At 55.4% G+C, this 27,958-nt stretch overlaps 10 protein-coding genes across 10 annotated transcripts; 4 read left to right on the top strand and 6 right to left on the bottom strand.

Moving 5' to 3' along the window:
• Nucleotides 1-33: 33 nt before the first annotated feature.
• On the bottom strand, nt 34-561 carry CH63R_13171 (uncharacterized protein; the record flags this gene model as incomplete). The annotated part of the gene is made up of 1 exon (XM_018308145.1): nt 34-561. One exon carries the CDS (start codon nt 559-561, stop codon nt 34-36), a length of 528 nt encoding a protein of 175 aa, XP_018152562.1.
• Nucleotides 562-655: 94 nt separating this feature from the next.
• Nucleotides 656-1,870, top strand: CH63R_13170 (uncharacterized protein; the record flags this gene model as incomplete). The annotated part of the gene is made up of 4 exons (XM_018308144.1): nt 656-748; nt 855-1,566; nt 1,651-1,713; nt 1,776-1,870. 4 exons carry the CDS (start codon nt 656-658, stop codon nt 1,868-1,870), a joined length of 963 nt encoding a protein of 320 aa, XP_018152561.1.
• Nucleotides 1,871-3,854: 1,984 nt separating this feature from the next.
• CH63R_13169 (Kinesin-like protein) lies at nt 3,855-5,475 on the bottom strand (the record flags this gene model as incomplete). The annotated part of the gene is made up of 6 exons (XM_018308143.1): nt 3,855-4,211; nt 4,488-4,501; nt 4,743-4,879; nt 4,957-5,128; nt 5,223-5,274; nt 5,326-5,475. 6 exons carry the CDS (start codon nt 5,473-5,475, stop codon nt 3,855-3,857), a joined length of 882 nt encoding a protein of 293 aa, XP_018152560.1.
• A 1,198-nt stretch (nt 5,476-6,673) lies between these two features.
• On the top strand, nt 6,674-7,786 carry CH63R_13168 (Phenylacetaldoxime dehydratase; the record flags this gene model as incomplete). Its single annotated transcript, XM_018308142.1, has 1 exon — nt 6,674-7,786. The coding sequence occupies one exon, from the start codon at nt 6,674-6,676 to the stop codon at nt 7,784-7,786; it is 1,113 nt and encodes a 370-aa protein (XP_018152559.1).
• Nucleotides 7,787-12,623: 4,837 nt separating this feature from the next.
• On the bottom strand, nt 12,624-13,330 carry CH63R_13167 (Early growth response protein 1 is a zinc-finger protein; the record flags this gene model as incomplete). The annotated part of the gene is made up of 3 exons (XM_018308141.1): nt 12,624-12,904; nt 13,011-13,175; nt 13,249-13,330. 3 exons carry the CDS (start codon nt 13,328-13,330, stop codon nt 12,624-12,626), a joined length of 528 nt encoding a protein of 175 aa, XP_018152558.1.
• Nucleotides 13,331-13,882: 552 nt separating this feature from the next.
• Nucleotides 13,883-15,822, bottom strand: CH63R_13166 (Early growth response protein 1 is a zinc-finger protein; the record flags this gene model as incomplete). Its single annotated transcript, XM_018308140.1, has 4 exons — nt 13,883-14,306; nt 14,482-14,741; nt 14,913-15,471; nt 15,689-15,822. The coding sequence occupies 4 exons, from the start codon at nt 15,820-15,822 to the stop codon at nt 13,883-13,885; spliced, it is 1,377 nt and encodes a 458-aa protein (XP_018152557.1).
• A 2,827-nt stretch (nt 15,823-18,649) lies between these two features.
• On the bottom strand, nt 18,650-20,703 carry CH63R_13165 (Major facilitator superfamily transporter; the record flags this gene model as incomplete). Its single annotated transcript, XM_018308139.1, has 6 exons — nt 18,650-18,967; nt 19,060-19,171; nt 19,267-19,460; nt 19,585-20,132; nt 20,250-20,358; nt 20,461-20,703. 6 exons carry the CDS (start codon nt 20,701-20,703, stop codon nt 18,650-18,652), a joined length of 1,524 nt encoding a protein of 507 aa, XP_018152556.1.
• Nucleotides 20,704-21,034: 331 nt separating this feature from the next.
• CH63R_13164 (uncharacterized protein) lies at nt 21,035-21,307 on the top strand (the record flags this gene model as incomplete). Its single annotated transcript, XM_018308138.1, has 1 exon — nt 21,035-21,307. The coding sequence occupies one exon, from the start codon at nt 21,035-21,037 to the stop codon at nt 21,305-21,307; it is 273 nt and encodes a 90-aa protein (XP_018152555.1).
• Nucleotides 21,308-23,416: 2,109 nt separating this feature from the next.
• On the top strand, nt 23,417-24,737 carry CH63R_13163 (ATP synthase F0; the record flags this gene model as incomplete). Its single annotated transcript, XM_018308137.1, has 3 exons — nt 23,417-23,630; nt 23,744-24,303; nt 24,405-24,737. The coding sequence occupies 3 exons, from the start codon at nt 23,417-23,419 to the stop codon at nt 24,735-24,737; spliced, it is 1,107 nt and encodes a 368-aa protein (XP_018152554.1).
• A 493-nt stretch (nt 24,738-25,230) lies between these two features.
• Nucleotides 25,231-27,052, bottom strand: CH63R_13162 (FAD binding domain-containing protein; the record flags this gene model as incomplete). Its single annotated transcript, XM_018308136.1, has 4 exons — nt 25,231-25,487; nt 25,626-25,940; nt 26,226-26,528; nt 26,629-27,052. The coding sequence occupies 4 exons, from the start codon at nt 27,050-27,052 to the stop codon at nt 25,231-25,233; spliced, it is 1,299 nt and encodes a 432-aa protein (XP_018152553.1).
• Nucleotides 27,053-27,958: the final 906 nt, after the last annotated feature.

The following is a 27,958-nucleotide window of genomic DNA, read 5'->3' as shown; positions in this document are numbered from 1 at the left end:
TCAGAATCGTTGTTTCTGATCTTTCGAGTTAGGTTAATACTTCAGAGCAATTCGAGATCCATCTTGCACCGGGCGGGATAGAAGTATCTCAAGGTGACGAGACGCAAGGCCTCCCCATGGGGCATTGCAGGAACCCGACAGGTTGGATCGGCCGCCCACACGTTCAAGGTTGGAGCGGTGGAAGAGACAATATCGGCTCGGCCGAGGACCAGGGACGTCCCTGCAGCAGAGGACTTCGTACGACTTGAGACCTCGACACCACATTCTGCGGCCCGGCTTCACGACCACGCCTGCCTGTGAGAAGGCAGCAGGCCAGCAGAGGGACGCATGTTTCCGCCGGAGCATGAGGAAACGCACTTCTGACGACGTCTGATTCCATATGTCGTTCCTTGCTTGATATGCGGGACTGTGTGGCCGCTCCCCTTTCCCAACCCTTGACTTTCCCAGACTGTTCATCATGTAGTTGCGTCTCTTCTTCTCTGGGTGTCTTGACTCTGGATTCTCGTCTCTCCATCCAGTAGAACCGAAGCTGGATGCTTCTTGACGTCCTGTTTCAATCATCTCTTCACTTCTCTGCTGCTGGACAGCATTTTTCTCATACGGTTCAAACCCTACTCTACTCATAGTAAACTCAATCCGATTCGTTCAAGACACAATGCGGCTGTGTTCCACGATTGCCTTTGTCATCTTGGCGCTTGGCGAGACAGGCTTTTGCAGTCGCCAAGAAAGCCAATCCAGATTGTTCTCGGTAAGCCGTCCCGATCGACATGACGGCAATACCGGCTCGAAGCATATAATCTATCCAGTGACTACTCATCCTATCTCGATTCGCCAGGCTAACCCATGGATCACAGGGCAGCGCCGCCGGCCGCGCCGCGGCACTCGTCCGGCCCGACGTCGACGGGCCCAGCGTCGAAAAGAGGCAAATCAGCTTCGAGAACGGCGGCATCAGTATCGGCGGTGCCGGCGGGCTCCAGCTCGGCGGGAAGGGTAAGGGCGGCAAAGGCCAAGGCGAAGGCCAGGCCGCCCAGCCGCCCGGGGGCAACGTCGCCGGGAATCGGACCGCCAACAACAATGCCGGCCTGACCATCGGCGGAGTCCAGCTCGGAGGCAATAAACCAGACGGCGGGACGGGCAACAGCGCACTCGACGCATTCCTGGACGCGGCCAACGGCGGTAAGAAGAAGGCAAACGGCACCGCGAATGCGGGAGCTGGGGCTGCGGCGCCTGGGCAAGCGGCCGGGGAGGGCGGCCAGCGGGGAGCTGGTAGCGGCAAGGGAGAGGGCGGCCCAGGAGCCAACCCCGGCGAAGCTGCGAAAGCTGAGCAAGGGCTCGGATCTAACCCCGGCGAGTTGCCCAAAGGGAAGGAGGCTGCGAAAGAGGCTCAGCGGCAGGGCAAGGGAACCGAGGCAGCCAGGCCGGCGGGAGAAGGGCAACAGGCCCCCGCACCCGGCCCGGCCGAGGAAGCTAGGCCGGCCGAGGGGCAACCCAAGGCGGTCGAAGAGTCTGAGCAGTTCAAGGAGAACGCCGGTATCACTATCGGCGCCGACGGCCAAGCCCAGAACCGTAAGTCCCGTCCTGTCCCGTCCCGTGACCCAGTTTCTCTTTCGGCATGACTGACTGACTGACTGACTGACTTTCCGCTACCAGTTGGCGGCAACCTAGGCATCACCAAAGGAAGCGACGGCAGCACTTCCGTCGGCGGCAAGTCTGGTAAGCAAACAAGCGTCGTCTCGACTCTCTCGGTTTTCGGTCTCTCTGACGTGTGCCCCAAGGTATCAACATTAGCCCGGGCGGTGATCGCGGGCGTGGCAAGGACAACGGAAACGAACAGCAGCAGGCCGCGCCCCCGCCGTCCGGGGAAGCCTGAAGCGACAGACTTTTTTTTGTTTCTACGAGCTCGATCCTGAGATATGACGATCGGCTCGAGCTCGGTTCTTGGATCGAGTTTCTTGGAGCCCCTGGAAAACAGTCACCAACACCTCGAGAAGCTCTCCAAGCCCCTTGCTCCGTGTCTGTCTTTAGCCCCAAAAAAGTTGGCTGTTTTCCTGTGACACAATCCAAGCCGTCTTTGGCTAGACCATCGCGTCTATCAACGTTTTTTTCCTGTCTTCATGAAGATCGTTCTCGAAGCATTCAATGCACAAAGTTTGGTTGCCGTGGGAAAGAATGCCTGTGCATGTGATCAGCAATAACATGAAGATCGAGATAGGAGTGGGAGTTAAGGTTTTGAGATGGCGGTTCATGCTCATGGCGATCTTTTTTTGTTTCTTTTTCATTTCTCTTATTGCAATTCATTTTCCCTGGGAAATGCTGCGCCTGGCCAGAGCCATTCAATCCCAGCCCCGAGTTGCTGCATTTGTTCCCGGAAGGTAGACCAAACTACCTCCTAGGAAGAAAAGATAACCTCCTCGTTGATATAATCAGCGCGTGTCGATCGTCTGGGAGTCGCTTGGTTGCTTTGACCATGAGCCATACATGGGTCGCTTGGTTAAGGTGGACCCTCCATAGCTGCGACTTGTCAGAGGAGGAAAGGAACAGGCCATATTTAACAAGCAAGGAGGACACTTATCTCTTCTCTAGGATTAACCAAGACACTACTGATGACACTGGGTTTTCCGAAAGAAGGATGGCCGTCAAATTGTTCGAGCGAGATTTATTCCCCCAAGTCAGGGTTGATTGTTGTAATGGGCTTGAGTGTTCGCCCCAGCTCAAGTGTCTCGCATATAGAGAAGTACTAAGCAAGCTCCAAACTCTCTGCATGAGGAGTGTTCGCTACATCCGTCGGCCTATCGCCCCTATGATTTCGAGAAACTGGACATACAAAAATCTACATGTTCATCGAGTTGCCTTGTCGAACAGAGCCGCTGCAAAGGGAGGAGGGGGACTAGAGGGCCGGATTGATGACACATGTGCTTTAGTGACGCACTGGCGAAGTTCTCATATTGTATCGAGCAGCCCTTCCGAAAGTCTGCAATGCTACGCACGAAGTCAGGTCCATCCTTCGGTCGAAAAAGGTCTTGGCCCGCTTCTTATGTCTGACGCGATTTGACAGCTTTGTTGGTGCAGTTCCTTGCGATTCTAATACCTATCAACCAAGTTCTCACAAAGCATAATACTAGCTAGCCTCCGACCAGGATTCTTACTCGTGCAAGACGCGACACCGTCCTGATGCTCGAGTCTCGCAGAGCCCGTAATGTACTACCGGTCAATTACGATGACAAGGACGGGGTTGTCGTTGAGCCTTAACCAATCAAACGGGCTGCGGAGCTGCGGGGTGGAGTCATCCGCAGTCCCGCTCCGGCAGACCTTATTCATCTGCCGGCCTCCCAAGACTTTCTTCACTGCTTCAGGCGGTTCGGCCCTGGCACCGAGCTGCCTGTCTCGGCGGGCTTGTACTTTTCGCAGTACGATGCGTACCCTGCAGTGTCACCCTGCAGTGTCACCATCCCACGCCAGGAAAGCATGTCATCTGTTGCTAGAACTAGCCCTCTACAGATGAAGACCCTGGAGCCAAGACAGGCAGCACATTATACCACAAACGACACCTGCTACCTCTGACTCGGGTGGCTTGTTTCCTCTCTCCACCCACACGGAGGTGGTTTGGGCGGGAATTGGGACGAAAGGCTGTTTCTGGCGGTACAATTATGAGCTTTCGACTTCTCACTGAGTTTTTCACGGAATCAGGAAGCAGATGACCGACAACTAGCTTAAAGATTTTCTAGTCTCAAAATTGGAACCATTAACTCTTAAGTTCGCGTAAATGGTCGCTCTAAGAGAGTTCTGTCTATCTATATGATACAAGTTGCCGATTATACACTTCCTTCCATTATCCCCCTCCCCCCAACCCACTCCTACGCCAACCTAGAAACCTCAAACGTGGTCTTGACGTGGATAGTAGGGCCGTTTCCCACCACCTCGTCCGAGCGCTTCGCCGACACAGACACGTCGTTCTGCGTCTCCATGATGCGCTCCTCGCTATCATTGCCGATCTCGGTCCACCCCAGGCCCCTGAGCGAGCGGCCGTCCTTTCCCAGGCGCTCGAGCCGGTGGGTGCTATCTTTCGCGCCGATCGTCACGATGTGACTGGCCGAGTCCGGGTCGCCGCCCGTCTTGGAGCGGTTCTTCGAGGCCCGGGACCGCACGGCCGAGGCATTTTTGGCGATCCAGGGACCCAGGACCGGGGCGTTGACGGCTAGGATGCCCACGAACTGCCCGGGGGGGGTGAAAGAACGGGATTAGCTTGACAAAAAAAAGACAAGAACGCGCTGAGAGTTTACTGGGGGTTTCTTACAGTCTCTCTGATTGACCAGATGGTCCCGAGGTTAATCGACTCCGCGTCCTGCAGGCAAAGGATGCATCTGAGGAGCGTGGCGATGATGATGAAGACTCCGGTGCAGAGCCACATGGTGCATATGATTTTTCTGAGTCCCGGTCAGTTCCTGGTCAACAGTTTGTGCCGTTTCCTTTTTTTTATTCTGACGCACCGAGCCAACGGCATCTGAACAGACCATAGCAATGGTAGTGGGATGTAAAGAATCATGATGTCGGTCCTGGGCTGAAGATTAGCAAAACTCCTCCTCTCGTGTTTTTGACGATAGGGAGCGGTGGGAGCATACGTGACGTTTGTTATTGCAAGCGCGATGTAGTTGGGAATGTTCAGCGCGCACGCGTCTAGTCAAGACAACCCTCCAGTAAGCATACATAGTCAGCGATTCAGAGGGGATTCGCGAGGGGCTTACCTCCAGGATACGGATAAATCTGCCAGTTTTTGTGGAACGGCATGCATCGTGTCAGTATCACGAGGATCGTCGCCACATAACAAAGGACGCAGGCGACGGCGGTGATGAGGACCATTTTCTTTTGCTGCAAGTTGAGCCTGTCGACAACCAGTAAAACGAGTTAGTAGTTTCCTCAAAAGCTTTCTAGAGCATGTGACAAGATTCTGAACCATACGTGAGCCGGCGGTAGAGAAACAGCATGCATGCCTTGAGGCACCAGATGAGGGTGACGTAGAGCACCCATCCCGCCACGAGACACTTGCTGCCGATGACGATTCGTTCTTTCTGCTGGTCGGAGAGCGTCAGAGCAAGCGCGTCGTTCATTCCGGTAATGCTACCATATTGACCTGCACACGGTCGACGTACGTCAGTTAAGCTTTGGTCGAGTCTTCCTAGCCGATGGGAGGAGGGGAAGGGGGGGCGGAAGGGAAGGAATCTTACCGATCAACTCTAGCATTACCAGTTCGCCCTGAGAAGCAGAGGGGTCAGTTGACTACATCGTTACAAAGACAGCACACACTGGCGTGCATAAGCCTATACGCACCGTCCAGAAGAAGACAGCAATGACGGCAAAGTAATCATCACCCTCCCAATTGGTCCCGACAATGCTCGTCCGGTAAACGATTCGTATCAGCAGCACGAGCATGCCAATGGCGTACTCAGTCCAGGCTTCGACCTGGAATGGCGTCGCCATGGTGTCAGATCGTGAGACTCGTGGACTTGTGGGTGGTGGGGGTGTGTCAGACGGGCGGGCTATGCAGTTGCGGTGGTCTCTCGTCCGCAAGCTGCCCCTCCCTCTTTTGATATGGTGTGGCCTCCTTTTTGTCTTGTTTTCTTTCTCGTCTCTTGGAAACCAAAGTTTGCTGGGGGTAGAGGAGGGGCTGGGGCACGAGTTATACAGATTCCCACTCCGTCCTAATCTAGTCGAGTGCTCTCCGATTCAAAGCAGAAGTTCTGTCCGTGGCGCCATTCTGAGAATTTGCGTTGCATTCCGTCGTCCCATTGAAGTGGAAAAAGAGGGACTTCATTCAGATTTCAGATTTCTCCATCCGTACCTGAATCGTGAGAGAAAGGTTTATTCCTTAGTGCCGGCATTATAATATGGATCTGCGCGTGTCTTCTGCGTGTCTGTGGCTACAGTGAGTTGAGAAAAGGCGCCATTATGTCCCATCCTCTCCCCCCCCGGCAGACGGGGACCATGCGTCTCGAGGACCATCACTTGGGTTCCTGGTCACCCACAATCCCTGCGAGGGCCCCCTTCATACGTTGCCTAAGACGCGATTGCCGGTCATGTCTCCTTCATATGTCGACTACTCGCTGCAGAATGTACCTCCTGGCGTAGATGATGATGCCCGGAGCTTCATTTACTTGATGTAAAGTGTGTACTTAGGGACAGTAAATATGGGCCAAAGTCTGGCTTTACACTTTTTCTCGTGGAGAAAAACAGATGAAAAACCTTGTATGAGAACCTCATCGCCGCGTGAGCTGAGCCCATGGTCAATCGCCATAGACCAGTCGGATTACTCGAATAGTTCATCCCATAAAGCCGCCCTTGTTCGGGACCATTCCACACTGGGACACGGACGGAGTCGTCAGCCATGGATGTATGGGTGGTCTTCGATAATGCTTAGGAACCAACTGGGGAGTCAATATTTACCCATTGTTCTTTGTTTGGGATCCCTGCACATGCAGGTTGGGCAAAGGGGGCGGATGAATTCGCCATGTTTGCTGAGTTACCAGGCCACACGTCGACTGAACCGACCACCCTTCTCACCCGCCCCGATACTCGTACTCCCAGCCTGGCTTAAAAGCATGCTCTCCCGGGTCTGACTGTGCAGTCGTCAGTTGTCGTTCCCCTGCTGCCAATCCCGTCTCACACATTATTAAACAAGATGCTTGTCTCCGCGATCCCAGAGCACCTGCAATGCCCCCGCAGGCTCGCTGCTCAGACACCACCCGACTTCAACCCCCCTTTCCCGGCGTACAGTGCCGGTTTCCCCAAAGAGACAAAGGACCTTGTGTTTGCTGTCATCGGTGCTCAATACGCTCCTGCTGCCAGACCAGATGGAGCTGCCATCGCGCAGTTGACGCAGTTCACCACCTCCGAGGCCGTCGACGCCGAAGCCCGCCCTCGGTTCGCCGAGTGGGCGTCCGTGACCGATAACAAAGGATACTACAACGTTGCCCATCTTGCGTACTGGCCCAGCAGAACGGCGTACGAGAAGTGGGCCCGCGATTCGGGCTTCCAGCAATGGTGGGACAATCTTGACGTCGAATCACAGAGCCACGGGTGGTTCCTCGAGATCTTCTTCCCCACGATCGACCGGTTCGAGACCGTCTTCTCCAACAACGAGGTCCCCGAGGGTGCGGCACATATGAGAGAGCGGGTGATCGGTCCCATCAGGGAGCACGTGTATTGGGGGAGCATGCGTGATCGCATGGCGGCCGCCCAGAACGATGAGCTCGTGGGAGAGAAGATCGAGCGGGCCAATACGAACGGTGTCAATGGGCACAGCACCGAGGCCACGGCGGAGGGACAAGAAACACAGACGCCGTGCAGAGTACGCGTTTCGGGCAAGCAGAACCTGGCCGTCATCCGCTCCGGCCAAGACTGGTCCGGCACTCTGCCCGAGGAGCGGAAGCTGTACCAGGAGACGATGCATCCCGTGCTGATCAGAGGCATGGACTTCCTGCGGGATCAAGGTAGCGAGGTCGGATGTCACAGCTGTCGCTTCATGGACCTCATCGATCCAGCGACGGGCAAGGCGGACAAGGACCGCACTTTTGGACTGGCCTTCTTCGACGAGCTCGGTTCGCTCGAGGGGTGGGCCAAGCAGCACCCGACGCACCTTGAGATCTTTGGGGGGTTTCTGCAGTACGCCAAGAAGCTTGACAACAATGTTTCCCTGAGGCTGTTCCACGAGGTCTTGGTGCTGAAGCCGGAGCAACAGCTTTTCGAGTATGTAGGCTGTCATCCAAAGACTGGCTTGCTGGCGATTGTCTAGCTTGGTACTGCCTGGTGGAGTAAAAGACAAGTTACCGTGATCTGTTGGGGCTTTTTTCTTTTCTCCTAGCGATATGAAGAGACAAGTTGTTTACATACTATCGTTTGTCTTGGCTACTGTTGTCAGCATTCTCCAGGGGACTGTTAACTGCTTGTATTCTTGTATTGAACTCTCCAGACATCCGAGGCATACAAGGCCTTCACGATTAATAGCCGCATGATAATCCACTACTAATCAATCCGATATTGAGTGATAGAATAGCAATGGCAAGATTACGGTAAAATGATACAACTGAATAGTTTTACTTGCCGCTGGAGTGATCAACCACCGATATTACCTACATTTGTAACAGCTGAGGCCGTTTGGGTATCCAGTTTCGATTACTTTAGTTTGTTTAACCCAACCTAAGTATGTGTACTAGTGCTTTTGAAACTTGGCTTCAGCGCAACGCCATTCTTGTCGTAGATGAGCCGCTCGACCCTCAAGTGACAAATTGTCATCTGACGTTGTTTTTGAAGGGTCATGTAACAGGCTACTGCACATGTATTTTGTGTTTAAGCGTACCTCGACTTGTTTTCCTACGCCCGGACACTACTTGAGAAGCACAGGTCGAGTTTACTGTTCACTTAATGCCGAAGAACTCACGATGGACCTCCAAGACCCATCAGCTAGGCTCACATCTCCACTCCCCGTCTGTCTGATCCATCCATAACGCCAACCCTGTTTGCCCCCATCGTCAATTGACACATTACATAATCCCCGATGGCACAATTGGCTAGCGCGTCAGACTGTTACTATCCGACCTGGTTCATGAGACCAGCAGCGATGGATATCTGGAGGTTGGTGGTTCGAGCCCACCTCGGGGAGAACTTTTGCCTTTTGGGAGCTCTTCACAACGTGTAGACGCTAGATGAGTTTCCCCATCAGAATGATGCTTAGTGCATAAAGTTACTGGCATTGTCGTTGACTTTTGCAAGTCTTCTTTCGGTCATAGGTCTTGAGTTGAGTTGATAGCCCTAAATCTGGGCCTAAGGATGCGAGACGCCGTGCATTTGATAACACGTAGTTGATGGCTAGGGACTGTACGTTCCAATTTCCTAAAAATAGACTAACTTGAGTTTTTAAGGGGAATATCTCCGCCACCGCGCTTCAGCGGCAAACCAGCCGCCATTGGCGTGTTAGTGACTGTTCCTACCACGCCTTCCATGTCGAAATGCGTCTATTGACGAGGTCAACTACCTCAGGAAGCCTCTCGGCATTTGCCACATTGCCGACATATCAAAGCAAAAAATGACTGTGTTATCATAGATTGTCTTGATGTCGTAGTGTGCAAGAAGCGAACCTGAAGTCAGGCCTAAACCAAAATGTGTTTCTCAGGCATGGGGGGACTGGGACGGCGAAGCAGAGGAGGATCTGGGGGAAGTGCATTTTGAGAAGGGACGCTTGAAAACTGTCTGAAGTCTGTAGGTTGGAGATGAGAGAATCGGATGATGGAGACAAGTATTCAGAAGAGCTTGAGAGAAAGACGGCGGGCGACCTTTTATAGATGTCTTTGAAGATTGCTGGAGTCTATGTCTATCCCGAAAGCAAATTTGCGAGCGAGTGAACTGCTGACCGCGGAGGCAGCTTCCTCCTCGGTCTTGGCCATCATTTCGGCCTATCGCGGAGCTGCAGAGACAGGACAACAAACGGGCAGTACAGGGAAAATGGAGTCGTTCGACGATTCTACAACTGCTGTGTGGCAACAACCCACGGTCGTGTAGGAGCGTTGTGCAGGCCCCGCAACTTGATACGATCCGTCAGCTTCGGATGAGTGGCCTACATCTCGGAGGAGTATTAAACTGCCTAGTGTAGGATTCTTCACAAGGATTCAGCATAGAGTTTCGGCCACATTCACTCAAGCTGGACTACGTCTGTACAAACTCATATGCATCAATGATGTCCGCGAGAATATCGTTACTCCAAGGAAGACGGGGAAAGGGGACATTAATGAGGATGGCAACCGCTGTCTGGACATACGACAATCGTCTAGGTTGAAAACGAACATGCCCTGGCAAAAGTGATTACTCAACGCGGGCCCCAGTCAGCTCGAGGCTCAACGCATTCTCCTTGCTTGAGGGGCTTTTGAGCAATCTTCATCGGTGGAAAGAACAGGCAAGGAGCAGATCAATCATAAGGACTGATGATCATGGCCAGGTAGAAAGCCAAGCTCGGTTCCCCGCGACCTCGGCGGCCATACCCACGACTCCATCAATGAGGCTTCTGACTACTCGACTTCCGGTTCGGACATAGTCAAGAATGCAACTAGCCAGGGGCGCGATGCGGCAGACGGGTATACCCCACCGCTTCCCGCAGCCAAGATGCCCCAAGACATGGCCAAGACGGACAACGACGATGTGGCTGCTTTCCGTTCCCACAACCGATTGGTAGGAGTCTTGTCTTCGGGGCCGTCGTAGCCTCTTCTGGCTTAGCATCGCAAAAAAAAGATGCTCGGATTTTCTTAAGGAGGCAGGATTCGACTAGTAGACGGTGGCCCGCTCCACTACATGATCTCTGAGCCGACTGTTTACCTGCCTTGATAGGAAATGGTCTAGGTAAATGAACCGGATCCTGCGTCACAAAACATATCACAACTCTGTCCGCCTTTCTTTTTTTCTAATCTACTTGGAATGCAGCCTCGGATGCAACGGTGCGCGCCGTTGCATTTTCTCCGCTGCCGTGGTATGTGGCGGACTTGGCCCGGGTAGGCTAAGGGGCGCCGCCCTGAAGGATCGAAGGAAGCGGGTATGTCCATCGCCCACAAGAAGCAGCCCAGGTGACCGAAGTTGCAGGGCATGTGGCAAGTGATTTCCGATATGTCTTCCTTGTTGAGTGTATGATTCGGAGTCAGTTCATAGCAGAGCTGGAATATTTATGAACAGCTCGGCCGAATGCCACGCCCTAGTTCTTTATCAAGCGTGATTCAGTCTAGTAAAAGCCCATGCTGGTCTTGTTCTGGCTGCAACTGCATTCGACAATTGACCCCCAGCGACACTCAGTGTATTAGGGACACATTTCCCCAAGAAGTAACCTGGCTCTCCTTAAACTACTTAGCAGCTCCTGGGATTGGTTATCAAGCGTCGTGACACTGTGTGTCGAGGGTCTACTCGAAATACTGCAGTTCCGGTCTGGCCTGGCTCTTCATAAATGCATCCGCCTGGACAAGGCGTCAGAGTCTTTACTTTCATGTTGGCTGACGATCCGTTGAGTCTGAATGAAATAGCAGAATGCAAAATGAATGCTATTATTTGTGGTTGATATCCACTCGCCACTTTGGGGAGCCCTTGATTCGTAGGATTGTAATAACTTCCAATCAAACTAGTCTGTTTTTCATTGCAACCGGCATGATCTGAAGCTTAGTCCTAGGTTATTAGCTAAAGTCGTTGTAGACATGTTGAAGATTGCAATCTCAGTGTCAATGAGAAGAAGAATATCGGGATCTTCAGTAAAGCGTGCGAGAATCGGCGGAATCAGGCCCGTCTGTCCATACCATAACGTGAGCAGTAAGTTTAGGGAGGGTGAAGCAATCTTTTGACTTCCACACGCACTGCGGCTCAGGCGCTTAATTAGGGACGATTGAATCGCGCATGTAGGCAGCGCGGCCAAACGCAGTCAGGATGGTGTCCTCAACTCATTTGAAAAAACGTATCTACCATAGTACCGGGAAACAGGTGCTTACCGTTCCATTGTGTAATTGTGGTGCACGTTTACAAACAAGCGTAGAAAGTGAACCGCATCGAATGGTGTTCTTGATGAGGTCGCAGACGCCCTCCCAGACTTCGGCGTTAGTCGCAGACAATCGACGTCAAGTGGTGAAAACTGGCCTAGATTTCAAGCAGAGATACAGCAAAGTTCCAACGTGCGTGAGAAGCACGGCTTGGTTGTCTCTGTGTCGTAATCCAAGTGTCTGTTTGAAATAGATTGATACCGGCTGCACAGGTGCGTCTCTTCGTGTCACTAGACGGGCGAGGATCTTCGGTTGATGCGTATCTTAGTTTGAGACAAGAAAATTCATTGGGGTTCTGGAAGACTATGTCGATTTATAGCGAACACAAACATTAGCGTTGACTTGGAACACAATGCAACCACAAGGGTCAAGGATTCCTGGTGGGCCTGGTCACGTCACGATAGCTTCACGGGAGTGGGGTCATCCGTCCCATCCGTTCGGCTCCGGAACAACCGAGCCATTGTTTCGCTCGGCCTCAGGTGCCTCCGTGTCCAGGTCTCCCTCAGTTTCGGGCGGAGATACAACAAGCCGCCTTTCACCGCTGGTTGCAAAACCTGGATTTAGCCCTTCAAGAGAAAAGGTTGCAGTACTATCTGCTTTTGACCGATAGCCTGCTTGCAACGTTTTCGCAAAGGGGCGCCAAGAGAAGATGGCCGCGCAACTCAGGACTGCAAGGAAAACCTTTTTGTCACCTTGCGTTGGTGCTGGTGGCTCGATGCTGGCGAGCAAAAACCCGTTGACGATCGGTCTTTTCCAACCCGCTTTGTGAAATTGAGTTTCTACTCGCCATGAATCAACGTCAGGCATCATGATTCTGTGCCTGAATACAGATACCTTTTCTTGCAAGCGACCACGACTAGCGCTTTTCGTCCCTCTCCAGTCCATGTTTTAGCATTCCAGAAGCAGGGTAGAGTCATGTTGTGGCATAAATCTTGGACCAGTCCGGGAGTCATGAGGAGAAAGACAGAGGGACAGACACCGAACTCCGGCAGACTCTTGTAACCCCTGATCAGTTTTTCCGTCATTCTAGACCCCGCAGGAAGAGAAGAAAGATGTGCAAAACCTTGGGGCTCAAGTCTTTAGCACGGCAACCAGGCCCGAGATGGCAGCAAGGTATGCCAGCAACTGCCGGTGCATGTCCAGTCTCTTCCACTCGGCAGCCCACTCGCGGACAACTTCCAAGCTCACGCCGTCAGAGGTTCCATCCGTCTTCTTTTTGTCTTCAGATATCTTGTATTCTCGCAACAGCTTGTCGTTCAAAGGAAAGATTCGGAACTGGGTATATGGCGCGACGAAGATCGAGAGGACCGATGCGGTGAGGTTGTAGAGAAAGGCAGGGCTCGCGGTACCATCTAAGTAAGAGAAGCATTCTCGTCAGCAGGCGGGTTGTAAGAGGGACTGTGTGTATGTTTCAAGGTTTCAAACCACATGTAGCCTGGCCAAAAGTTGAGCGCATACCTTTCCAGGCAAGAAAGCCAAATACCCCAGCCGTTCCGCAGACCATTGTGGGGCCGTACTTTCGTCCAAAGTCCCAACCGCGAAACCACTGCTTCACAACCGTTTCTTTGTCTCCCAGCTGCAGAACGTTGTGCAAGGCAATCTTGTCAGACGCGAACTGGTAGCCTACACACGGTCTGTCAGCTCCAGATCCGTTGGACAGCACATCAGCGGCTGGTAAAGGGTTGCCTTCCCGTACCGGCAAGATGTGCAACAGCAAGTAGGTTTGCGAGCTGGAGAGCCCTGGTCCAGTCTTCGTAGTTGTTGGCCAAGTCGGTCATGGTATCAGTTCTCGTGGTGTGGCTGTTCCTATCTCCCCGGAGTCAATGATAAGAGTATGGATGTAAGGTTTTGAACTTTGGTATGTTCTAGACGGATACGCCGACGGGATCCTGTGACGGGACCCGTCCATACTTTCTGGCAGTCGTCCGAGATATAAGAATGGATGTCAAAGTTGGATGCGGCCCCCTTCCATCCCACTCGAGCCGCAGCCGTGCCTGCCGCCTTGCACCGGTAGCCTGGCGCTTAATCAGCTCGTCAAATCACCTCAGCAGTTGTGGCCGAATCAGCATTATCCCACCGGCACACGCCTCGGCGTCCAGCGCTGGAGAGGCCCACCGCGCGACGGGTGTAAAGAAGTTTTCAAAAGTGTTTTTAGGAGCTTTCCATCAGCTGTGGCCTCGCAGTATCTACCGTTGATGCATTTGCTTAGTTGCTTGGACATTTGGTTTAGAGCGTAGTAACATGCGAGGTTTCGTAGGCTGACAGTGTTTTGCCATTTGAAATCATGCCATGGCGGTTTGCATATGTCTCTATGAATTTTCTTTTTGAAACTATCTATGACTCGAGAAAACATCGATCCCTTTCAACGGGTCGAGAACAAAGGGTTTGATGTTCTCGATAAACTCCTTGTCGCTCTCGTTCCCCCGCAAGCACCAGCACCAGATGGCCATCCCCAGGCAGCGGTCCCAGGACAGCAACGGTAATAGAGGCGTGTTGTCCATCGTGAGGGTCGCCTCCTCGCACATCCGGCTGACCAGCATCCTGTCGTCGTCACTGTCCATGTCGAGCAGGGCCGGGTCGGTCGGCACCTTGCCGCACCACTGCGCCGTGGGCCCGTCCCACATGCCCAGCGGCAGCGGCAGCCTGACGCGCAGCAGGGCCGGTTCCGCGTTTCTCGACAGCCGCAGCACCGGGTGCATCGTCACGAATATTGTTTGCAGGATCAGGTGAAGCTTGAACTGGAAGACGGCGAGACTGCGTAGGGGGGGGCGGGAGGTGAGGTCAGCCCATAATTCGGCAGAACGTTTGTTACACGAGATGACAAAACGCTGCCCACATAATGGCGTAGCTTTTAGGTGTTCTCACAACTATATGCGCCCTTACTCAACCCAATAAGGCAGGGAAAAAAGAGAAAATGTTCCAAACTTACCGCTGGTATAATTCTCGAAACATCCAGGGGTAAGCGCTGTGCCCGCACATTCGCGACCCGGCGTTGATCTTGGACTGGTCGTAGACGCCCGAGGCCTTGAACGTCTCGAGGAGCATGGAGTGCGCCATCATCACGTTGTCCCTGGAGTGATCGGCCCGGTACGGTACGAGGATGGTGCAAATCAGTATGGCCTGGAAGACGGGCAGTATCTCCGTCTGGGGGGATAGCAAGCCTTGCCTCGACAGTTCCAAAAGTTCGAGCTGGACAACCCCTATTAGTTATTCATGCGAAGTTTGGGAAGCCAATCTGTTCGAGGCATGTTTTTTTCAAGCATCTTTTTGCCGTAAAACCCGATAACTTCGAGCTCCCGCGAAAACGAACAGAAAAAAAAGGGGGGCTGGGGCTGCCAGGAGCAAGTGGACAAAACATACAAGCTTGTTACCGGTTTCTATCAAGAGATGATCGTGGAACTTGATGGCGAGGTTTCTCGATCCCGGCGACCCGGAAAACCATAGGCCAACGGTCAAGACGGAGCGCGTCAACAAATTCGGCTGCGTCGTCGTCTCGTATACTTCACGGTGCAGCAACGGCCACAGCGGATGGAAGTGCTCGAAGTAGACCCTCTGCAACTGCAGCTTCATGCCCTCGTCCAAGACGCAACGGGAGCCGGGGATGCTAAAATCGAGCGTATCGCCTATGGTCATTGGCGGTGGCGGCGGCGGCGGCGGCGGTGGTGGCACTGAGGCCGTGACCATCGGCTCGGGCAGGGCGATGGGGTTCGGCGTCGTGTCCGAGGCGGTCACAGAGCCGGAGGGGGATCTGGAGGACGACGCGCTTCGCGGCTGCGGCCACTCGCATGACTTGCCCTTGTCGTTGCAAGTCGAACAGACGGGCTGCTGGCCGTCACATCTGGTCTTCGTCCGGTGGCACGGCACGCAGGCCTGTGCCACACGCGTGGGCGGGGCAGACGGGCCATGGAGCACCATATGCCTGCGGAGGGTATCTCTAGTCGTCGATGGGGAAAACCGTCAGCCCAGTTTCTCGGGACTAATACATCTGCGCCTTTGGTATGCTGCTACCCGGATTCGGCATAGGAAATAGTGCGGCTTGCCGCTGACAAAAGCGGTGGACAATCGACGAAAAGGGGGATAGAGGGGGGGGAAAGGGGGGGCACAGATGGGGATAACCGGCTTCAAAGCATACATACCCTCTTGTGAACTTGGTACTGCATGAAGGGCACGAGAAGGAAGGCGTCGCCGTGTGTTCCTTTTTATGACGCGTGAGGTGTTCTTTGCGGAGATAGGAGCGGCCGCAGCCTTCATGGTCGCAGGAGAAGGGCATTTCGAAAACCTACAAGGCGAGCAGCACGTAGATCCATCGCACTGGGAGGCTAGCTTTTTTGTGGACTTGATAGATCTAAGAAAAAGACAGAGTGCCGGGAAAACGGAGTAGAAGATGCGAGATAGGTGTGTGGGTTGGTGTGTCTATGTGTGTGTGTGTGTATGATGCTCGGGTGGTCGGGCATGGAAATCGCTTTGTTCCGGGGGGGGGCGGAGAAGAGCGCTGAGCCACAAGAAGTTCGGGCTAAGCCTGTTAGGGAAAGCCAAAAGCACACACTAGCTCACAATTGACCTACTCCGCTGGGGAGAAATCATCATGCTGAATGACTCAGCGGAGACGAGCCGGTGGGATACCGACCCCGATCGCCGTCTTTTAGCCCCGGGGCGGGTCCGCCGGGCGCCGAGATATTGCTATTTGCATCCGCCGGCCGACCGGTTCCCACGATCGTGGGCGCCACCAAGCAGTCGACAGCAAGACCAAACTGCCCAGCGTCGGTTATGAATATTTATCCGCTGCTGGCATGTCCCTTGTAGTTCCAAATCGTTCTGCGCCGAGCTCAAAGTGAGCCGACGAGAGACTATTCGGTCAGGCACTGCCGGTATACCTATGATGGTGGTTCCTTGCCCATCCAGCCCCAACCTCCGCCCCGCCCCCCCCCAAGCTCACCGAAACCTACCACGCACCGACCGGATGTAGACACGATTACAATAAGGGTTCGCTGTGATCGAGTAAGACGAGGATTGCAAGGTCCGCATCAATTGCGATACAGATAGCCCGGCTCGTTGGGCGCTTCGAAGGGGGGAGGGGAGGACGATGGTTCCTACGAAATGCCCTGTGCATGAACGTTCCTCATTAGAGATGGTTTCAATCAATCCGTCAGGTGCTGGGCCCTTCCCGTCGCCAGTGCTCTATCCGAAGTTGGTTCGGGACGAGAGCCACGGCCAGCACCTACGCGATGCATAGAGTTCTGTACATCGCGGTTCGTGGTTCGTTGGCACCTTATCCTCATGATCTCGTCCCCATGATTAACGAACTATCGGCCCCCTTTCAAGTGTAGGGCTTGGACGCCTCGTCCCGTTTTGAGTTCGTCCTTGATCGGACTTCGAAACCGGGAAACTTAAATAGTTCCCACCCGCCTTGGGCGCGCCAGGATGAAAGGGGCCCCTGCGACCTGCCGTCGAGAGAGCCAATCACCGAACGGATTACGACTTACTTGGGACACCGTCTTGTGATCGCTTTGCGGGAACCTTATCTGCTGGAGCAAGGACATGAGCTCTTTGGCTTGAGGAACTGCAGTACTGGCGTACTATGGATATGCCCTAAACCTATCCCACGGGTAAGAACTTTAGCCGAAAACCACAGTAGACACCACCTAGATGTACTTCAAGATTGGGCAAGTTTTTAGGCCGCTTTGCTGAGCCTTGGAATGGGTAGCCTGGTGGAGCGCATCGTAGCTAACGCACGGCAGGGAACTACCGGGTACCGTTTAGAATCAGCCTCTGAGATACGCGTACAGGTCCCCCATTGCTTGAAGAGTCCCGGTAACCCCCCCCCCCCCCCTGACTGCAGGGTGTCGAACCAAAGCCGGGAAGGCGGCCAAAGAGGCTGGTGAAGAGCACACTTTCAGCCTCTACCGTTGTAGGGGAGCAATCATCAAGATCACCCCCGTGAAATGACGCATTTCTGGCAGTACGTGCGCCATAATGACCGTTGACAAAATCTGGGCTGTCTCTGTTCCATGGCGCTGGTAATACGTCGCTCAATATCCGACAACTACCTTGATCCTATCCTTGTCCGCACGGACAGTAGTATCCCCGAGCATCTGAGTAGTTTAGGCAGCCACATTAAATGACTCGGGTGAATGAGCTAGGAGCTGCTTCTACTATTGTGGCGTAAATTTAGGCCGTCCGAGAAAATAAAAATTATGGAGGAATAAAAAATATTGAAAAAAAAAGGGAAAATTCGAATCGCGAAACCCACTTCGGGATTTGCTTCGGAGATGATGCGGCAGACCATTGTTCTGTACAGTAGACGCACTTCCTGCAACGGTTTGGACGCTTGTATAAGGGGGAACCGTGGAATACAATTTCCGTTGGTTAGAGTTTTCCGCAGTCCTCATTTCTTGATTGGTTGAATCAGGCGGTATTCGTACCGACCTCTCCCTCCTCTCTGCGTCGGTGATGTGGTTCCTGAGAAGACAAGATACCAGTAGACCCTAATGACGGGCCCAACAGCAACGCGTCGGATAGCGGCCCAGTCCTCTGATGTCAGAGAGTCAGACTCGGATCCGGGCTTAGACTTAGGCTCAGAATCTTAATCAGAGTCAGAGTTAAATTTACATTCAGGTATCAGCTCAGACCCAGGCCAACCTTCAGACTGACGCCCGCCCAGTTTCCCATCCATTGATCCTCCCATCCTGTTTGCGAGAAGACTCCACGTCACCAAACGCAACAGACAACAGCGCTTAGAGCCAGTTGAAAGCCTTCCTTGACAAGTGGAGCTCATGGGCATGGTGTCTGACAGAGGGACGACTGACTACGCGGAGGAGAAGCTCGCGCTTGGAAAACACAAAAAAACAAAAGTAAAAAAAAAAAAAACCCTAAAACAAAGGAGGGTTACGGATATGAGGCATCGTCATCGGTAAAGCCCCGGCATCATTGGCTGGCACCGGATTCTAAATAGTGTGCAGTAAACTCTTCCCACCAACGGGTCTAGGTCGAGACGGTAGGTAGACAACTTGTGGGTATAATTACTCTCCTTCGTTTGTTCTGCCGAATCACGCCACCGGCACGTCCCACGTCCCACGTCCCCCTCCCCACCCAACCCATCAGTACGTGTATCGGAACGACTTGTTCTCTCTGTCCGTCATGGACTGCCAGACTTCAGGCGCCAGGTACGCGTCCTCGGACTGGGCGACGGCGCCGCGCCGCTTGTTCTCGAGGCGGTAGTAGGCGTACAGCGCGAGGGTGACGAGGGCGCAGCCGGCCTGGGTGCCCATGACGGCGATCTTGGCCGGGCGGTACTCGGGCGCGTCCCGGGCCTGGAAGGTCTGCGGGCCGATGATGTTGCCGAGGGAGAAGGATCCCGAGACGATGGCCGCGGCGAAAGCGCGCTTCGTCGCGCCGCCAAAGTTGGCCGCGGTCCACTTGTGGGACGACGTGTCAGCGGGTGTGCCCCCGAAGACATTTCAAGATGGAAATCAAGGGGGGGGGTTAGGAAAGGGATCGTTCCACTCACGGCGTAGAAGACAGTCAGGGGCGCGACGACGGCGTTGACGAGGTAGATGCCCGCCAGGCAGCCGGAGCGGTTGCTAACGGGGAGGAAAGACATGAGAGCGCCGCCGATGATGCTGCGTGAGGTCGGTCAGTGAGCTGCTCTCCAGTCATCCTCCATGCAGGAGAAAACCTGTCATCAGCGCGCGGGGGGAAGGGGGATCGAACTGACGCCGGGATGATGCAGACGACGATCCACGCCCACCGGTTGGACGTGCGGCGGATACCGTAGCCGACGAGGAGGGTGAAGAAGATACTGACGACGCCCGATGGCATGTTCATCAGCGCGGCGCGCTTCGGGTCGTAGCCGAGGTTGCGGATCAGGGTGGCCGAGTATGTCGTGATGACGCCGCTGGACACGGAAAGCTTTGAGGGGTGTCAGCTAAGGAGTGGACAGCAACAGCAACAGCAACAACGAGGACGACGGCAACGACGATGACGACGATTACAACAAGCAAGAAACAATACATAAAGGAGGGACGGTACGCACGAGAACGACGGCCAGGGTCATCAGATACATCTGGGGGTCCATCAGGGCCTCGAGGATCTGCCTCGGACGGAACTTGCGGCTCTCGATGCCCGTCTGGTTGACGCTGACGTGCCGCAGGAGGGCGACCTTCTCCGTGTCGGACAACCAGGTGGCCTTCATGGGCGTGTCGGGCACGAAGAGCAGGGTGGCGACGCCGATGGCGACGGTGACGCAGCCGAGGACGACGAACATGATGCGCCAGCCGTCGAGGGCGGCGTGGGGCGGGATGTGCTGGAAGCCGTACGAGATGGCGCCGCCGAGGATCTGGCCGAGGCCGAGGCCGAGGTACCAGAAGGAGAAGCGCGGGGCCTGCTCGGACTTGGTGTACCACTGCGAGCTGATGAGCATCAGCGAGGGGCCGATGGTGGCCTCGAAGATGCCGAGGAAGACGCGCGAAACGAGGAGCGTCTGGTAGTTGTGCGCCGCCGCGCCGCACGCCGTCGCGGTGCCCCAGAGGACGACGTTGAGGCCGAGCCACTTGGCCGCGGGGATCATCTGGAGGAAGTAGACTTGGGGGTGGTGGTCAGTTTGGGTTGTTCGGTTCCTTGGCCATCTCTTGGTTGTTCCGGCGATGCGGAAGACGGGGGGGGGGGGGGGGGGGGTGAGGGACTATGGGTTTAACGCACTGTTGGGGATCTCGAAGCAGAGGAGACCGACAAAGAGAAAGGTGGCAATGTTGGAGAACTCGTTGCCGACGAGCTTCAAGTCTTTTGACAGACCCATGACGGCAGCGTACTGTTTTGCAGAGAACCCCACGTCAGTAAAGACCAACTTTCATTTTCCTTCTCTCGACAAGGGCCCCCCCCCCCGACAGGACAATGGGTTAGAGAGACGTACGTTGAGGATGACCTTGTCCAGGAACTGCATGGTGTAGCAAAGGAACATGAGCGGCACGATGCGCCAGTCGATCTTGCGGCGGAGCGCGTCAATGTCGACCGAGGCCGTGCCGTCGCCGGCATCGCGGTGGGTGTTGAGGAACTTCCAAGCGGCGTCGACGTTGTTGTTGTTGCTCGACGGCGCGTGCGAGTCGGACGAGGCCGAGCTCACGACGTCCTTGGGGTGCTTATCGTCCGTGGACATGGTCGAGGTGGTCTCTCGAGGCGATATTTACCACCAGTCTCGGCAACACAATATTCTAGGGAGAGAGGCTCACAGAAACGCCGGATGCTATTCCGTCCGTTCTGCCCGGTGATCGACGAGGCACGCACAGGTTGCCGCTGTGGGAATGCAGAAGTACAAAGAAGGTTGAGAGAGGGGAGGAGGGGATGAGGGGGTCGTTGCGATCTGCGCAGATGTCGAGTGGAAAAAGAAGCAGACTGTAGAGAAGGATCTGGAGGGGGATGAGTGGGAGGGGGCGGGATGGAAGGGGTTGGGTGGCAGTAATGAACGGGAGGGAAAATGCAACGACAAGATGATGGTCCCCGCCGGGAGGAACAACACCAAGATGAAGAATCAGATCCAGGCCAAGTCGAAGGTGGGTAGAGAGGTGAGCTTCGTTGGTGGTGGTGTTGGTGCTGCTGGTGGCGTCTTTGTACAACCGCACCCATGTCATGCCATGTCTTGTCAGCACCAGCAATTCGACGCGATGAGATGCAACCCATCGCGGCCGTACATGATACCATCGGAAGGGGTGGTCCAACGGGTGGTCCAACACACCGTGGAGTTTGCAACCAAGCAGCCCTAGTGCCGTACGGCGCAGTCCCCCGATCCCGGCCGGATATCCGTACACCTATGCCGCGGTCAAAAGCAAGGACCAGGACAGACCCCCCCGGCTTCGAGCGGAAACACGGAGGACTGACCCCCCGGCCGGTCGATGCATGCACGCATGCGACCTGGACCCCCAGTTCGAGGAACCGGGTGGGGGTGCATCCGCCCTTGATCTGCGGGCTGCTTCCCCTCGAGGGTCTAGAGCAAAATGTGATAAAGTGTATTCGTAGAACGGAGAGGGTCGGTAATGGAGGAGGCCGCCCCGTCGTGATGCCCCATCCGAGCCTTGTCCCATTCATATCCGCCGTGATCGACAGCCAATGCCAGCTCGTCTTTGATGTGCAGTACCATAGTACATAGTACGCCCTTCTCGCCAGCCCCAGCTCGCTCTTTCGTAGTGGGTGACGGGCAAGCAAAATATCTCAAAGATCTGCCCATCTTTAAGCATCCGAGTCATCATCCCGGGGGGCGGGGGCACCTCATGGTTCAGCAAAAGAGTTCTTCCGCGTCACTCTCTCCTCTCCCTATGTGTTTATCACGGCGGGGTTCATGCGAGCAAAGAAGAGAGATCCAAGGGGGGTCCTTTTTTATTGTATTTTTAAAATAATGGCTAGGCGACAAGACGGAACGGTCCAGCCGACGTCAGAGTGCCAAGATGGTGATTCTTTTTCCCATGGGAGGGGTTTAATCCCATCTGCCCTGGATCAGATTGTTTACGCACACCATTTTACACGCACACACCTAACGGACAGACAGACACACACACACACACACACAGAGGTACAAAGACCCTCCTCGCCTGGAAGCAAGATGGCGGCACAGCAGCACAAGCATGTACAAATTACACTACTCTTCATCTCCCCCCCCCCCCCCCCACCGATCCTTGCAAGTTGCCAGTTACATAAAAGTAAAGAAACGTAATGCCGCTTAGGGTTCGTTCCGCGTTTTACTGCCCGCATGTCTAGCGCAGGAAGAAAAAAAAAAGTGTGACAAGGACCGCCATGAGACCCTTGCCCATGGTTGACTTTTGCACCGTAAATCCGTCTTCTCCATGGGTCGGACGGCCATCTCATAGCCAAAAACCACAACTGCCCCCATTTGGATGTGTCTCCGGAACGGCAGGATGGAAGCCCGGTCGTGGAAGGTCGAGTAGTGGCCGCAGAAGTGTGTTTAGGAGCCAGACCGAGACGAAGAAGGGGGGAATAATGGAACGGCCCTCGATGATCCATCTCCCAAGCACGCAACATGCTGCCAGGAGCATTTCACGCCGAGTCCACCCTCTCTCCCCCATCTCTCTGTTCTGCAACCCCCAATGTGACCTTCTCGAATAACGACCCCAGAGGTGCGATCCACACGCTCGGAGTCGATCCATCATGAACCTCGATGGCCCTTGCTAGAGAGAGCCCTTCCATTGGACCATGCAGACATTTACCCAGGACATCATGCCAGCACCGAGCTCTCAAAGGCCCCCAAACCCTATCAAATCTGGCTGTCCTGACGTGGCCCATCCTTGCGGCGTTTAAGATGGTCGACGGCGGACTGGTAAAGCATCCCCCAACTCTATTGCCCGCCCGCTCATACATTATAGGGGTTCCGTTCCGACCAGGCAGCATGCGGACAGCTCTCTTCTCAGACTGCCTGGGCCTGCATAACTGCGACCAGCTCTGGGCTCATCAATCTCTCGATCCCCTGTGGATAATTTGATTGCGTATGACGGTCCCCAAGACGTGATAAAAGTCGGGAGGTGTTCCCCTCTGCCTGGGTTACGGACATTCGAGAAGCAGTCATCCCCGTCGGTCCCGGATTCCCAACTTTCCTTGCCTTCCGCCGCCTGCGGGCCTGTTTTTCTTTCCATTTTGTTGTCTGTATTTCTATCGGCCGACTGCCTATTCCACTAGCTTCCCTTGGTTCTTCAGCACACGTATGGTCGTGATTCCTCCCGTCTGCAAGCCACAGTCTCGCAATACGGCGACGCGACGATACAAACGAGAGAAGGAGGAAAGAAGAAAAGAAGACGGGTTTCAACGTCCTAGTATTGCATCATCGGGGATTGGTCCGACTAGACAGACTGCAGCCGCCGCCAGCCATGGGCTGGGTCCTCAACGCCACGCCCGAGGTCGAGGCCATCTCGCAGTGGGAGACCATCATCGCCATCGCCTGCGTCCTCTCCGTCCTGTCCGTCGCCGTCGTCTGTTCTCGTCTCTGGATCCGCCACACGGCCAGAGGCCTGGCCGCCGACGACTGGATGTCGGCGCTGTCCATGGCCTTTGCACTCATCTATTCCGGCCTCACCATCGCCCGTGAGTTATTTACACATTTACACATCCGCATTGCCTCAAACCCTCCCCTTTTTTCCCCTTCCCCCCCAACATCATCAGCGCAACCTCTGATTTGCCCATTACCCCCTTTCTAGAAACGAGATACGGTCTCGGCCTGCCGGTCAAGCTGCGGCCAAGGGCGAACCTCGTCACGTACACCCGCATCAACTTCGCCGGCCGGCCGTTCTACCAGCTCGGCATCAGCTTCTTCAAGATCGCCCTCCTCATCAGCTACCTGCGCCTGCTCAAGGGGACCGACCAGAAGACGTACCGCCGCGTCGTCTGGACCACCATCGTCCTCGTCTTCCTCGCCCACCTGGCCTGCTCCTTCTCCCTCGTCTTCGCCTGCACGCCCGTCGACAAGTCGTGGAACCCGCTCAAGGACGGCACCTGCCTGCCCCCCGGCCCGTCCTTCACGGTGTACGCCGTCGTCACCATCGTGTCCGACATCGTCGTGGCGGTGCTGCCGATCCCGGTGCTGCTGCGGCTCAACGTCCGCGTCGAAAAGAAGGCCGGCCTCATCGCCATCTTCCTGCTCGGCCTCTTCACGACGCTGTGCTCCATCCTGCGGTACCTTGAGATCAACCGCATCCAGTACGGCGACGGCAACTCGACGATGCTGGTGCTGTGGGGGACCATCGAGTTCAACGTGGGGGTGAGTTCAAACAGTAGCCCCCGCCCCCTATATCAAGAAAGAGTGGGAGGGGAGGGGGAGAGTGATGGGGGAGCTTTCATGCTAACAGAACCTGTGCCCAGAACATCGTCTCGTCTCTGCCCTTCCTGGCGCCCGTCTTCATGAAGAAGGCCAAGAACTACCGCTCCAAGTACTCGGGCGGCTCCTCGCACGGCCGCAGCCACCTCAAGGGCGCCGAGCGCTACAAGCTCAGTGAGATAAACCACGACAAGAGCGTCTTCGCCTCGGCCAACCACAGCAAGGCCGGCAACGGAAGCGAGGAGAACATCCTGCCGGGGAACATCATGAAGTCCGTCACGTACAGCGTCCAGGTCGACGACGGGGCCGAGGCCAAGTCGGGCAAGTCCGACATGACGGGGCCGCGGAAGAGGGATTCACGCGATTCGGGCCTTTGAGAGGCGTACATCTGCATCAACGCCGCCCCACGAGTAGCCGAGTTTCTGAAGTTTTGTACATGATGAATGTCTGAGGAAACGAAAGAGGACTTCAGACTTGATAGATAGACGATAAGGGCGTTGGGGGGTATCTCGAAAGCAATAGCTAGATGTCACAGCGATCACTTCCCATTGCAGAACATTCGATCGATTAGAGATACGGCGGACGATACCATCGATCGAGATCAAAGGAAAGGACCCGAGAGGAACCCGGTCTTTAGAAGCACTGACTCGTGTGGATCACTCTCCACCGCGCAAGGGGCACAATTACGTGTCAATACCCATGGAAATCACCCCATATATCCCACATCCCACAACACGACGCCGATCTCCATTCTCAAGAGGGGGGGGGGGGGGGGGGGGGTTCGGTTCGTCTCTGATTGCGTCTCCCAGTCTTCGTAAATCAATGATCAATCCCGTCTGTCCCTGGCATCTCACATAGCCTACTATACTACTACTCCTCATCAAACTGAAGCATCATCTCCCGCTTGCTCAGTAAGGGGCTCGCGGGGCTGATCCTGGGCCAGTCGTGCGCGTCCAAACAGGCCCGGCGCGAAGCCAGCACGCCGGGCCGGGCGCGTGCGACGACGCGGTCCTCGTAGGCGTCCATGGCGGCCCGAAGCTCCGCGAAGCCCGCGTTCAGAGCGGGCGCCACCGTCTCGGCGAAGTCCAGCACGTCGATGATGGCGTGGTTCGCGCCCTCACCTCGGTCTGTTGTACACCGTCAGTTAGTCCAGCCAACCAACTTCATTCAAACCTCTGTGGATATGAGAGAAGAACAGTCAAAGGGGGCAAACACTGACGCCCTTTTTTCAACGATGAATGGAAAAACACTAAAAAAAAACTTACACATCGCCATAGCGTGAAAGGCATCACCCATCAACATCGCCCTCCCCTTGGACCTCAGTCCCTTGGGCGGCGCGTAGTCGTAGAGGTCGAGGTCCTTCACATCCGTACCGGCGGGAATACCAAGCGCGAGCCCACGGAACGGCTCCGACCAGCCCTCTGCGAACGACTTGATGAGCTCGATCTTGCCGTCGTTCGTCTGCGGGTAGCCCGTCGGCGCTGCCTTGCCCAGGAACCCCGGACGGTCCGGCCACGAGATGCACATCTGGCAGCTGTACTCCCCCGTGCTCTCGTCGTTGTTGCCGGGGGCGTCGAGAACTGCAACGCGCAGAGTTTATGATTAGTTTTGTTCTGCTTCCTTTCCCGCTGCATCCGCGAGCTCGGTTGCAAGGGGAGGAAACCCAAGAGGCATTTGATACTTTTCCCCCCAAGCGCAGGGGTTGTGTTGTTGAGCCCAGGACTATCCCGGTTCGGACGTACAATGATCAACACCCCCCCCCCCCCCCGGTCCTGGCCGGTTATTGGAAAAGCTTTGTTCTGCCCGCGAGACAATGGGATATGAAAGGGTTACAACACAGGATAAAATAAAAAAAAAGAACTCACTGCTGAGATAGACAAACGTATCATCGCGAGACGATGTCCCTTGCAGGAAGAAAGGGTCCAGCTTCCGAATCGGCGCCATCTGATCCGGCGACAGGAGCAACTTGAGGCCGAGCAGCCGGACCGGGATCCGGTGCCCTTCGTACTGGTCCGGGAACATCTGCCGGCGGACTCGAGACTGGCCCCCGTCGCATGCCACGAGCACTCGGCCGGCCACCGACGAGCCGTCGTTGAATGAGACGACGACGGAATCCTGCTTCTCCTCGACCTTGGCGAAGCTCTTCTCCCACTGCGTGTTCGAGGTTGCTTAGCACGGCGATCGACGTCCGGTGCAACGTCTCAGAAGAAGAAGAGAAAAATAACATTGGGTGTTATATCCGTCGAGTAACATGCAACGACTACGTACGAGTGTAGGAAACACGAGACAACAGTACCTGAATATCCACACCCGTCGCAAGCAACCGCCGCAACCTCTCCCGCGTCACCCTGATCCGCAGGCTTTCGGGCGCCCGCGGGCCGGCGCCCTTCAGCTCGCCGGTGCTGAGGTCGAAGAAGGGGAACGCCGAGGCTTCGCCCCGCGCGACGGCGGCGCGGTCGACGTACGCGTCCGGCAGCCGCGCGACGAGGTCCTCCGGCAGCAGGGACCGCAGCGCCGGCAGCGACCAGTGCAGCGTCAGGCCCCAGCCGACGCCGCGCGTGGTGAAGTCGGCGTCGCGTTCGTAGAGGCGGAAGGGCACGTCGGTCTTGCGCAGGTGCTGGGCCAGCAGCAGGCCGCTGACGCCGGCGCCAACGATGATGACGGGGAGCGGGGTCCCGTCTCGGTCTGACATGTCTGCTGGCTGAGCCTGGGTGTCTGGTGTGTCTGGTATGTCTGGTTTGTGCTGCTGTGGCGTTGCGTTGTCTGGCTTGCCCGCTGTGTGTCTATCTGTCTTTCTTTGGCCGGCTTCTTTGATCAGGAGCTTGGAGGGACCAGCTGGGGGGGGGGGTGTTGCTCTGACAGAACCTTCTCTCAAGTAAGATGAACGGGGGAACGTAGACACTGTGAAGCCTGAGCTACAAGCAGGCAAATGAGACCCTTCAGGCCAATGAGAAGCAGTAACACTGCAATCAAACGCGCAGTAATATTGCCTCGCGAGGAAAACCGTCTCGGCCAAGGGCTTCCAGCTCCAGACAGATCGAACCACCCCCCACTGCTTGTTCAGAGACCAAAACTCTAATCCCACTTCTCTTGACCCATGGAGAATTCCAGGGATGCAGAATCGGCTGATATCGGGGGGGGCCACCAGCAAGGGTCGCCTGGCCAGTTGCACCCTAGGGGCGGGAGGATCGCCGGAGACCTCGCCGGGCACGGCCGCTGCGGCCTAAAACTCGTCCGCACACACACACACACACAAACATAACAGCCTAGAGAAGCCGTCAACGGGCGCTTTTCCTTCAGCGGCTCTAGGGAGAAGCGGGAGCGGGAGGGATCGAGGAGTCCCCAGTGTCTGTGCCTCTGCGTTGCGGTTGTGGCCCTCTCCCACAACCGCACACCTCGGCCCGGACAAAGACTCGGCCAGACTCTTGACGTCGCCTCTCTTCTGCAACAGTTTACTCAAGCCTCGATTCTTCAACCGGGATGCTTCCCTCCCCGTTGTTGTCCGGTTGTCTAGACAAAAAGCGACGCTGGCGAGGACCAAGTCCCTCATCGACCTCTGTCAAGGGTAGGGGGAATGCCAACCTTCGCCAGAACGGCC

Source organism: Colletotrichum higginsianum, chromosome 9, assembly GCF_001672515.1.
Source record: "Colletotrichum higginsianum IMI 349063 chromosome 9, whole genome shotgun sequence".
Taxonomy (NCBI): Eukaryota; Fungi; Ascomycota; class Sordariomycetes; order Glomerellales; family Glomerellaceae; genus Colletotrichum; species Colletotrichum higginsianum.
The sequence above is the reverse complement of the archived record's forward strand: the minus strand, read 5'-3'. Positions and strand labels throughout refer to the sequence as shown.